At 36.4% G+C, this 12,050-nt stretch overlaps 1 protein-coding gene across 1 annotated transcript; it reads right to left on the reverse strand.

The window, feature by feature from the left end:
- Positions 1-1,125: 1,125 nt before the first annotated feature.
- LOC135690536 (palmitoyltransferase ZDHHC11) lies at positions 1,126-12,004 on the reverse strand. The gene is made up of 10 exons (XM_065208122.2): positions 11,744-12,004; positions 10,499-10,769; positions 7,504-7,691; positions 6,983-7,084; positions 6,406-6,521; positions 5,884-6,024; positions 4,486-4,604; positions 3,756-3,841; positions 2,870-2,909; positions 1,126-2,113 (listed from the first exon to the last, which is right to left on the reverse strand). Exons 2-10 carry the CDS (start codon positions 10,745-10,747, stop codon positions 1,613-1,615), a joined length of 1,542 nt encoding a protein of 513 aa, XP_065064194.2. The 5' UTR covers positions 10,748-10,769; positions 11,744-12,004; the 3' UTR covers positions 1,126-1,612.
- Positions 12,005-12,050: the final 46 nt, after the last annotated feature.

The following is a 12,050-nucleotide window of genomic DNA, read 5'->3' on the forward strand; positions in this document are numbered from 1 at the left end:
CTTCATTTGCAAAATTTGAACCCTCTTTCATAACTCAACGATATACTGTTTTAATTTTGTTTGCGATATTTTGCTTTTGTTTGGTTGGCACTACAAACGGATAAAGTGGAAGATTTCATAGATGCCACTTGCTTGCATAGACCATAATCTGCGATAAACAAGAAAAATGAAGTATGGCAACTGCAGAAAAAAGAATATTCCAAACCTTTTTTTCTTACCCTTCATATCCTAGCATGAGGTGATCCAATTTTTCGAAAAAACTGAATCCATTCCTTTTGATTAATTACCGGAGTGTAATTTCTGAGCTGGCAGGACTCATGTAAATTTATCTTTGCAAAATATTTCTCGCGAGTGATTTCTGTTGTGCGTTTGCTCAATGAACATTCTTAAGATTTTAAATTTTTCAATTGCTTGCCACATCTAAAATAACCATGGGTCAGAAGGTCCCAAGCTTCCGGCTGCTCTAATACGTACTGCCGAGCACTAGCCACTGCATCTCATCAGCTCTAAACATTGGTTTGGATTTCGTGTTATTTGTAACGATTTCTTGACTCTCTTACTACCAAGCAAGTCAATTTCCGTGCGGATAGAAATTTGTTATTGCGAAAGCGCCGATGAAGATAAATGGTTAAGAAAAAAGCAATGTGACTGTGTATGATGGGTTCTCTGGGAATTTTTCCACATATTCTGTTGATTCGCTCTTTAAATGTGTGCTAGCAAAAGCCCCATTGGTCCACTTTAAGGGTCCATTGAAAAGCGCGATACTAAATACGAGATGATGTAGCGTCACATTTTGAACATGGCGGGTCAGAAAACTAGATGGAACCTGATTGTTTTTATACCGCAAAATTTGAAGATTGCACGAAATGGCGGAAACATAGCATACTGAAGCACTTTCGCCTGACACTCGGATAATGACCGAGAATGAACGTTGGATAATGACCGAAAATGAACGTCTGATAATCACCGAGAATGATCGTTGGATAATGACCGAGAATGAACGTCTGATAATGACCGAAAGTGAGCTGAAAATTTATATCCACACGTTTAGACCAGGCAATGAAAGCTGCCCGGTAAGAAATAAAGTACAATATGATAGGAGACGAAGAAGCACAAAAACATTCATTCGCGCGATGAGCTGTTTCAGTTATCTACAAAAACTAATACAACCTATATTTACATTTCTTGTTTGTAGACGTAAATTGAAATATCGACAAGGCGGTTTAATGTTCGTTCGTCAATAGTCTATAGCAGGGTGTTAGGGGGGTAGCGATGTTTTTTCCTACTGTAAATAGGAAGACCTTGAGTAATGGGTTGTGATTATAAAGTTGTGTGGGGATGTATGGCTACTGCCCATGAACAAAGAGGGAGGGTAATGTGTAATGGTCTTCCCGTTTGCAAGGCTTTTGATAGAAAAAATGAAGTGGTGATTATCTAACAAAAAGAGTTTACGCAACCAATAGAAATAAATAGTTACTTTTGAAACTATATCTAGACAGTCGAAATGTGGATATGATTTGCAAAATGGATGAAAAAACTCCTTCCCTTGCCATATTCTAAATTAGAGAATGCTGTAAACCACAAAATTCAATTTAAAAAACTTGACAAGAATTCATGCATCATTTGCGGCTTCGTTCTCTTCATCAACGGCTGCTAATTGGGGCAAAGGTCGTTTCGATTTAACTAATACTGGAGGCAATTCTTTCTTTAATGTTCTCTTTCCTTTCTTTCTCTTGCTTTTCTTCCTTTTAAGATTGTCTTTTAATTCTTTTTCTTTTACAGATTCGCTATTATGCATAAGATTGGACGGTAAGTTGTCCTCGTTGGTTTTTGTCTTCTCATTGTTTTTGTTATTGTTCATTATTTCCTTTAATGGTACTTCATTCATTTCTTTCAAAGATTCGATAGAGTCTCTACGCTCGTCGCCATCTTCGCAGATGTTGTACCCTTCAGGAGACAATTTCCTCACAGTCGGGGGTGTTTCTTCCTCACTCACCAAATTCTGTTCCAAGATGTCCCGATTCTTAGTGGTGTGATTCTTAGCACCGTTCTTTTTTACTTTTCGTTTGGTTTTTATCACAACTACTTCACTTTCCACATTTGAAGATGAATGCTACAACAATAAAATAAAAGAGTTATTTTTAAAGTCAACGAAACTGGACAGTATCAACATCAAGCGTGTGAGCAAGGGGGGCCATCGAGGGGGCTCAAGGGCTAAGCCCTCTTGAGAAAATTAAGAGGAATTTCTGGCAACCCTTTATTATACTAAAGATATTCCGTGAGCGAGAAGTTTCCTATTAGTCTTTTTGAATGGGTGAATGTTTTCTACACAACAAAGAATCTTCAACACAAATGCAAGTACATTGGGTGTGGTATGGTTGTGGCTTCTAAAATTTGCCTACAGCACAGTCTCCTTCCCAACTTTTTAGGACGACGCTCTTGTGTGTAGAGTTAACCAATAGAAGAAAAGTAATTTTATTTGAGATAAATAGTTTCCAGTCATGAAGCAAACAATCATAGCCACGCAACTGCTTTCTTACGGCCCATGATGACGTCATTCGATAGAGACAAGCATTTTAACCAAGCATTAGTTTAGGGGGCGAAGGCGCTCATCATTAACCTAAGAGGGACAAATTGCGAGCACCTTGTACCCCCCTTAGAACCTCTCTCATTAGCATGATATAAAAAAATTGTCTCTGCGGCTAACGTGATGCATATATTAAGTGACAGGGTATTATCTAGCAGATTATATCGCTCAATACATTAGCGGTGTATATCTAAAGTTTGCTGTTGAGATCTCAAATTTGGTTTTTAGAAAACGGAAAAGCTTTGTAGCTATTTCAAAGGCGGAAAGAAATTATAGTCTTACCTGTTTAATTTCTCCGTCAGTTGCTTCTGACAAAAGAGATCTGAAAATAAAGAAAAGGTCGGTAAAAATATGCTGAACTTGGATACATAGAGTTGTTTGTTTTACATAGATTAAAAACATTTTTGATACGAAGCCCTTTATAAGAAAGCAGGCTTAAAGGAAAAGCTACGGAGGGAAAAGGTGTTAAAGCGCCAGGAAAAAGGCAAAACAATAATTAAGTGAAGAAAATTGATAATTTTTGCGAAGGCCATTGCCTCCCCTGCCCCCTGGTTTAGTCATCCTTGCCTAAGATGACCAAACTCTCAGAAAATATCACCTCTTGTCATGACCAGCATTTAGAAACTGATCAAAAATCAATCTTTGAAAGAGGAAATGAAAATTATGCTCTGCGACTGATCCTCGACGTTAAGAGGCAGTTCGAGAATCCATCTTTGAAAGGTGAGATGTAACTGATGCACACCCTAAACCTTCAAGGCCGTTAGCAAATTCATCTTTGAAAGAGGAGATGTTCCTTGTTTAATTGAAATTGATCATAGAAAGAAGAACTCTGTGACTGATTAGGTGTTCGTTTTCATGTCATCTAATGTTACATTTTCGAGTTTCTAAAAAGTAGCTCTTTAGCGCTTTGTATTTAAAAAGCCTTTCCAAAAACTTTAGTTCTAAAATGAACAAAAAGTTAAGAAACTTAATACTTTTTCCAAGCTTGGTTTCTTATAAAAATTTTCCTTTATAATTATAAATTCTTATTAAACAAGCCTTTTATTGGTGACTTCGTCCTTGCTCATGCCAATAAATGCTTAAATAAAGAAATGGATTAACTTGGCAACAAATGAAAGTATATCAAAAAATGAAAAAATATGACAGCTGGAGATAATACAAAGCATACCTCCTTGCTCTAGGGGGTTTGGATGTATCTTCCCCCCTTCCGTCTTCTTCATCCTTGACGATCCTTTCCTCGGTACTTGAAGCCCCCTGAAAAAATAATTTGTCTTGTAAGAACAAACCAATTACAACATACTGTTACCATAATGTAAATGTTACATAAAATATAAAACTACGACTACACAACCTCTAAGAAACGAGAAAAAAACAAGAATACCAAAACTAGTTAACATCAAACCACGACTCACCGATGTTTTACTCGATTTAAAATTAGGTTTAAACTTTAGGCCTAAAGCTGTCTTCAAATGGAAAACCTTCATTCTGCCAGGTTCTCGCGCGGCCACAAGTCCGCAGACAGGAAAAACCGAATAAAGTGGAGTGAAGTCTGGCACATCATTTAGATATCATGATTTAGATCCTTGAGCAAACCAGTCACGATTTTTTTTATTTCCTTGGAGGAATCCACCAATTATATTTGTACTTCGAAGTGGAAATTCCAGGATACACGGGTATGGATTAAATAAAGCGCGATCTTTTGTTGACTAGGCCATGACTTAAACAAGATGAAATTCTTTCCGGCTTTGGAATTCTTTGTACTATTCAGAATCCCCCACTGCGTGACGAACCACAAGCTGGCGAACTAAACAATGTTTGTCTGAGGTTTTTTTGCATTCAGATCCATTGGCTGTGACAAACCATCTACATATTGACTATATAAGGAAAAAAAGATTTACCTTAATGGGCTGAATTTTCGGAGGACTAATTTCGCCTGATTCGATGTCGACGCGGTTGCTGCGAAGCTGTTTTTCTCTCAACTGCACAATATACTCATACGTACTCATGTCTTTACAGACTGCAACACAAAATATCAGTTAAGAATTATCTAATCAGGAGTATAATTAATAAAGGTGTGAGTTGAAGCCCCAAGAATCCTACAGATGGTGTTGAGATATCGCACTCCCTTCCCCTTGTTCTACGTAGATTCCTCTGCTATCAAGATGCATAGGCCCCAAATTGAATGGGGGTGGGGTTAGATGCTGGACACTTTACATGCATACAACCCAGCTGTGCTTTGCCAAGATTGAAAATTCACCCCCTTTCTCCCCAATGGACACATGTGACTATCATAAGTGAAGTGGCCATACGAGAGTAATAGAATCCTTTCCACTTACGGAATAACTACCATGGATTTAATTTTTGAGGATCCGTTAAACAACTAAAAAAGAGCGTTTTCTTATTTCAAGAAACAAAAGGTTGTTGCTTATGTGAGCATCTCACGTGATATGACATTATCTAGTAACTGATCACAGCTTATAGGAATAGGCCGATCCCAAGTTATGAAAAAAAACCAAAAGTGGCGAGGCTTGTGCAAGATGAAAAAATCTCTAGCCTTTCCGTGCCTTTGTGCAAACGGCTCAAGCAGTATTTCCGATCAGATAATCGTGCTTCGTACAGTTCCTGGCCTACCGCAGCCCAGATATGACCAATTCTGAGGTCAACTGTTCCGTCATAAATCAAAGAGGATAGGCAGTGATGTGAACTTCTCCTAGGTGTCGCGCCCTAAATCTCATCCCAATCATTTGCTTATGTGATACTGTCCTTCTTGCACCAAATAAAGTTGATTTTTTACAGCGATTAACCAAAACAAATATAGTTGGAATTTGGGCTTTGTTCAAGTTAAAATTTCCCAGTAAGTTCTCTCTTCGCCATATAAGCACTCGTTGAAAGGGGGCTAGCCCCCTCTAGAATCTGTGCACGTCTCTATCAAGTCACCTCTAGAACTTGGTTAAGTCCCCCTAGCCATGTAAGGATATCTTATTTGAAAAGGCATTGCTAGCACCGCTAGTCGTCTGTTAATGGAAAATGAATCCCGTTAAAGGGAACCAGAAATGTTCTTGCACCACTACTTTAGTATAAATATAAAACTGACAGTGATTTTGTCTGAGTAGATTACACAGATATTAACCAGGGGTCCTGTTTGTCACTACCCCATTCCTGTTTCTGACTGGCACGGGGTAACTTAGCCAGCACAAATGAATTTGAAGCTGGAGCTATCGCTGGAGATTTCCATTTTGCATGCATTTATATTGTAAAAGAGGAAGATATAACAAAACATCAAACAACCAACTTACTGAGGTAAAAATGAAAAATTATCAAATGTCCAAGAAGGCCTAATGTAACCAATAGTAGAATTCCAGTTATTGAGATAATTGCGAGGTAAGCTGACTCGTTTTGAACCAAGACAAAGAGTTTCCAGCCATTCTCTGAGTTACCTAGAAGGATAGAAACAGAAGCCAGTCAAGTTCTGGTTTTAAAACCTGAAGAGCATCGACGGATATATATACCAGTGTTCTAAATATAATCTATCAAATTTACATTGACTTTATGCTGTTTCCAAGGACGTAATTGTATTGAATATCTGGTAACAAAAGGAAATTATATCGTGACTAGAAGCCTATCAGCAGATGTGTAGGTTAGCCATTCCATTCCATAGCCATCCGTTCATTCCATTTAAGTGCAACAAATATTATTTCAAAAATGAGAACAAAGACTAATAGGCCGGGTTAACCTTGAAGCAACTTTGCTCTGTTAGAGCTATCGACGGACGCATAAGAAAATTACAAGAACTAGTGTAATGATAGAGGAGAAATTACCTGGATTGGTTCTGAGCTGCTTTCTGTTTACAAAGTAAACAACAAATTGATAAAGGTCAACTATAAAAATCGCCAAGCCAGCTACAAAGCCAGAAATAATACAACCAAGAAATAATCTGCAGAAAAAAGAAAACGTTATTCTAAAGTGATTAGTGAAATTAATAGTGATAGATAACACAAAGTGATAGGGTGTGGAAGCATTAACTTGAATGAATCTCTGGATAACCAAAATAAATTATCAGGATTATATAAAAACAGTCTTCACTTAGACGTCATAAGAAATCACAATATTCTGGATGTGGCGCCCAAGATGGTATGCTTTACATGATGCTCGCATGAATGTGGTTGATTTTAGGAATTTTATTCAGGCACTATTGCACTTAAGAGGAATATTCGTATCTGCAGCGTTGTCAAGCAGCGTATTATTCTTGGCTCTAGAAGGTATCAGATAGTATGTTTATTTCTGATTTCATCTGGCACTCATAAGCAGAAGAGAAAAAACGTCAGAAGAAAAGAATGAATTGATAAAAGGCAAGTTGATAAAAGAAACGCAGAAACAATTAAAAAGTTAGTTTACCTATAATTCTGACCTCCTACGCAATTATTAAGCCATTTGCAATGGTGGTCGAATTCGGATACACATTTGTTACACACAGAGCAGTGTTTACTTTTGTCACCTCTATAAAACAGAAACGACAATAAATATAAGCAACATCATAAATTGCTCGTTTGATATCCATTTGTATGATCTACTTTCAATACGTACGTGTTAAAAATTTTTAGATCGAAATCTCAAAGCAAGGATAACAATTGTCCAACAACTAAAAACGCCGGAAGAACTACAAGGTCCTGCACAATGTAAAGAAAAAGGAAGAGAATTTATTCATATAATATAAATAACACGAGTCTTAATATATCAGTAAAGTTTCGTTATTTGGATAAATTTTGAAAGCGCGCAAAGCTTATATTACACAAAAATACATTGCTGTCCTTCGTAAGTCGAAGAGGAAGAAAATCGTAGCTTAATTTCAATATGGCTGCCCCTATTCACGTCTTTAGTGCATGTTCACAACATTTGATAGCATGAAAATTACTTACACATCAGTGAGGCAAATACAACAATGGAAGTTCTCGATAACATGTGCTCTCTTGCTTCGATCAAAGCCGGGTTTTTCTTCACCACCCTTGGCCTTTCTCCGTTTCGCTTTCACAGCAACATCACTTGGGTCGATAGACAAGCACAGCAAATGATAAACTGTGTGAACAGTCAAAAGACAAGCGGGGACCTACACAAAGCGCGGTTAAGGAAAACATTGACAAGCAGCATGTTATATTCATTAGACTGAATCAATATCGATAAATGGAGTAATGTTCTGAATCAAAGAGCATGATGTCATTGCATGGTACCTGGTACTTGCTCGCCCACCCGCGCGTGCATTTAGGAATATTGAGTGACAATCAGGGATGCATTGAGGGGGTACAGTATCGGAATATGCACAAGGGAGGACCAGCCACTGTTACAGATCATAATTGTTGCCAACGTACTAACTTGGCAGTTAAAAAGTCTTTAGAGTGAATACGACAGCGTGTTACTCATACTGGTCATCACAACATTGTTAAAAATGTAAGCAACAGAAATAAACGTAGTAATGACTAAATGTTAGAGTCCAGTCCTATTTCAAGCAAACTGACAAGGTGCACCAGCGATTGTGGATTCTGGGCGGAAATGACGAAACCAGAGGCATGCTTGGGAATCAAAGTATTTGTTGCAGCGGAACATGTTGAAAATCGCGGCAGTCTATATTTCCCAGGACGAATAATTGCGTCCTGGTGAAACTCTTGATATTTTTCAAACACAAATGTCTTTAAAGCTCTGTTAGGCACCGGTAATGTTTTGACCGTTCTCGCCCTTCTCAAAGTGAACTGACGTCTTGTTAAGATATTGCTCAAGGATTAAATGAGTTCGTGTTAATATTGTTATCGTTTAAAGATATTTTTTTCCATTAAAGTTCACATTCAGAAATTAAAGCCCTGGTTAAAATGAAACGGATGGGCTAGGCCCACTTTCGTAAGAGTAAGGAAAAATGGCTTTATGTAAAATCCTAGGTTGGCACATAGTGCTTAAATTTGATAGGTTGAAGACTTTTTCCCAATACAGACAGCTGGACGGCAACAAAGCTCACACCTATATATGGGAGGAGATTAGCCAATAGGAAAGATGGTGAATTTGATTGGCTGTATATTTAACGCCTTGCAACTTCCTATAATCATAGCAGAATCTCTTGAGCAAGCAATTGAACAGGTAATCTATTGAAAATTAGCGCGAAACGAAAAATCAAATGGAGAAAGAGTTATTGTAATTCACCTTGTCAAAGCAAATAACATCTGCATGTTTCACATAATCTTTTTCATAATGTTGGCGAAATGAGCATCTTAATTATTCAGAGGAGAAACAATAATTCACAGGACAAAGTCCATTTGTGTGAATAAAGGATTTGCTGATTTACCACATGAATAATGCAGCAACCAGAATTATTAAAAACTCATTTTTCGTGTTTCCAAAAATGATCTCCAAGTTATCTCAAGGGCATATCATTTAGCATAACATGCACTTGATTCAAGGAAAAAGGGTCTGGGGCTTTTCCACACCCTCAGTTTGATCAAGAGGCTAAGCCCTGGAAACTTTTAAGATTTGAAGTCTGTTTATTTAGTGAAAATTTGCTTTACTATGCCCAAGTAAAAAAGGGCAACTTAAAACCTAAACGAGGTCATTTGTACTCCTCGCTTCCTATGCTTGAAACCCTACGTAAAACATTATGATTTAATTGGTAATCGACTTTGATATATTCCACATAGTTTTTGATCAAATACAGAGTAGTAAAGGATGTATGTTGGAAATGTGTGCCTTTTCTTACAGTAGGTGATGGAGTTGTAGTTTTAGAATAAAGATATCATCAGTATTGTTTTTCGTTCATAAACAGACAAGAAAATTCGCTGGTTATTGAGCTTCCCCTCCTCTGTCAATAAATGAGGTAGAATCTTTGTTTGGGTCCCTACTTTTCATCCTTGATATGTCTTTCCTTGCATGCCAACATATATGAATTCTTCCAAAATCCATTATCTATACTTTTCAAACTTTTTGGTTGTACAAAATCAACTTTTTGGTTGAAATTAAAATCAACAGATCAAAAGCAGCGACACCAGAATGACCAAGGGGCAAGGGGGCAGGCTTGAGTAAAGGGCATTTGAAAGATAATTCCCAGCTTCTACTAATTTTTTTCGTACCTACCATTTTATTTTGATCTTCTTTAGGTATCTTGAAAATTGGCTAGCATAAAAAATTATATTAACAAGTTTTGATAAATGTAGTTATGAATTAGGCACTGCAGTCAGAATTTCATATGAATCTCTTTGATAATTACAAAAGGCCAATTTAAGAGCACTCTAATGAAAACGGCACTTTGGCCCCCCTTGCCCCTCCTATCAAAAGGCAACAGGGGTGGTTGACCCCCGTGCCCCCTCTCTATCATCCCTGATCAACAGCAAACCAGAAACCCCTCCAGGACATTCATTGTTGGTCACAAAGAAAGTTTTATTTAGATACAAGCTGGCAAGAGTACTAACATTTTAGTTTTATCAGTTCAGTTTTGGTGAATGACTCAAATTAAGCAGGGTCTCAGGGATCTGTGCTTTTCAGAAAAAGTTTTTATGTCCCAAGATTTTTTAGAAAACCCCTGGAACCTTCCAGGTAAAGATAATGAATAGAGAAAAAATATTTCTTTATTTCATTACAAACAGCAGTTTTCCCAAAAAAATCAAGTATAACAATCCCTGTCTGGTTTGCCTGGTATGTGGGACAATCTTAGATAATATGCAGGACTTCTTATACATTTTTAACAAAGATCACTAGCAATTTTTAAACATTGAAAAGTGTGGATCAATTATCTGAGTAATGTCAAACAACTATGAGCAGCTTTATGTTTTATTTCCTAATTAAACATTAGCGTAAATCCAAACTTGATAAACAGGATACAAATACTAAATCTTGATGTTTAATAACTACAGTTGATGTTAGCAAATTATAAAAGGATACAATATAACCAGTAGCCTGCCACTCCTTTGGAAGATAGTTTACCAGAATTCCAAAATGAATTGTTGCAAAAATACAAATAAATAACCAAGCCATTATTTGAAGTGGATGCCATGGACAAGTCCAACCATTGATTCTTTCAAATGAATTTGATACTACTTGAATATCATCTGAATTATCTGCAGGGCCAACTTTATTTTTCTGCTTACAGCAACAAGCACAGCACCTATTAGAATTTCCCTCATTTGCCATGATGTTTTACATTTGTATGAGCCTGAAGAAGGGAATATCATTTCTGTTCTCATTATTTGTCAAAAAACATTCAATAACAGTATATATCTTATTATAAATTTTAATTTTTCAATTCTAAACATTAACAGAACCTATCATAACAAATTAAATTTGGCTTGAACCTTGATACATTTTACTGAAGTGCAATGGGAAATGACAAAGGGTTTAATAACAAGCAAGCAAAGAGTGTGGAATGCAGGGAACTGTACAGGAATTTTGTAATGATGGGATTTCTAAAAATTTGATGTTTAGGAAAAGAAGAGAAATAGGTTCAGAGCTTGAATCTACATGTAACTTAGCTACCTTTATAACTAAATGTTTGGGAAAAGAAATTGGATTTAACTGAGAAAACTTTGCCAGCTTCAAATATCTATAAAGAGTGTTTAAATTTATACAAATTTTATTTTATGAATTTTATAGAAAAGGCTGTACATACTAACATAGAGCGTAATCACAAAATATGAGGAATAATATTGAAAGAAATATATTACTTGTTAAGAATTCTGCACTTCGAATATTTAATAAAATAGTTGTTCATTTGAAGTTTACTTATGCATCAAAACTATACATTCTAATGCACAGAACATAGATATACTTTAATTTTTCAATACCATTTCAACATATTTCCAGGAAAGCAACATCTAAAAAGTATTTGAAAATCACAATTCACGTAGGCCTTAACTTCAGTTGACTTGGAAAGACCCAAATGCATTAATAATATATAGGTAACTTTCGCAAATGAGATCGATCATTTATTCCTGACTGGAGTACATGACGAATCGTTTTTCCTACTTATACATAATTCGTTACAGAAACCTAATAAAACTATTGTTTTTCGATATGCGGTACTTGATTGCATCCACGTCTTAGCTAGGCCTTGACAACCTTTATTTAAGATTCGCCAAAAAGTTCTCAGGTCAGTAATGAATTGGAAAGATAAATTGAAACTATACTTACAACAACATAATTTGAGATCGTACACGAATTATTTCTTTATTTCCATTATAAACACAAACCAAATTATTTCAAACAACGTAACTGAACGAAATCACAGCGCCATTCCACTCTTTATTATGAAGTCGACAACTAAGTTAAGTTGAATTGATTTCAATTCATCGCCATTGGCAACTGGAACCTGTGCCCAGTCTTCTGACTTTGCCGAAAAACAATAGTTATATTAGGTTTCTGTAACAAATTATGTATAAGTAGCGAATCATGTATAATTAGGTTTCTGAAACGAATTATGTCTTGTTCATAAACATAT

The sequence above is a fragment of the Rhopilema esculentum genome, chromosome 4, assembly GCF_057945365.1.
Source record: "Rhopilema esculentum isolate cy_ngs chromosome 4, ASM5794536v1, whole genome shotgun sequence".
Lineage (NCBI taxonomy): Eukaryota > Metazoa > Cnidaria > Scyphozoa > Rhizostomeae > Rhizostomatidae > Rhopilema > Rhopilema esculentum.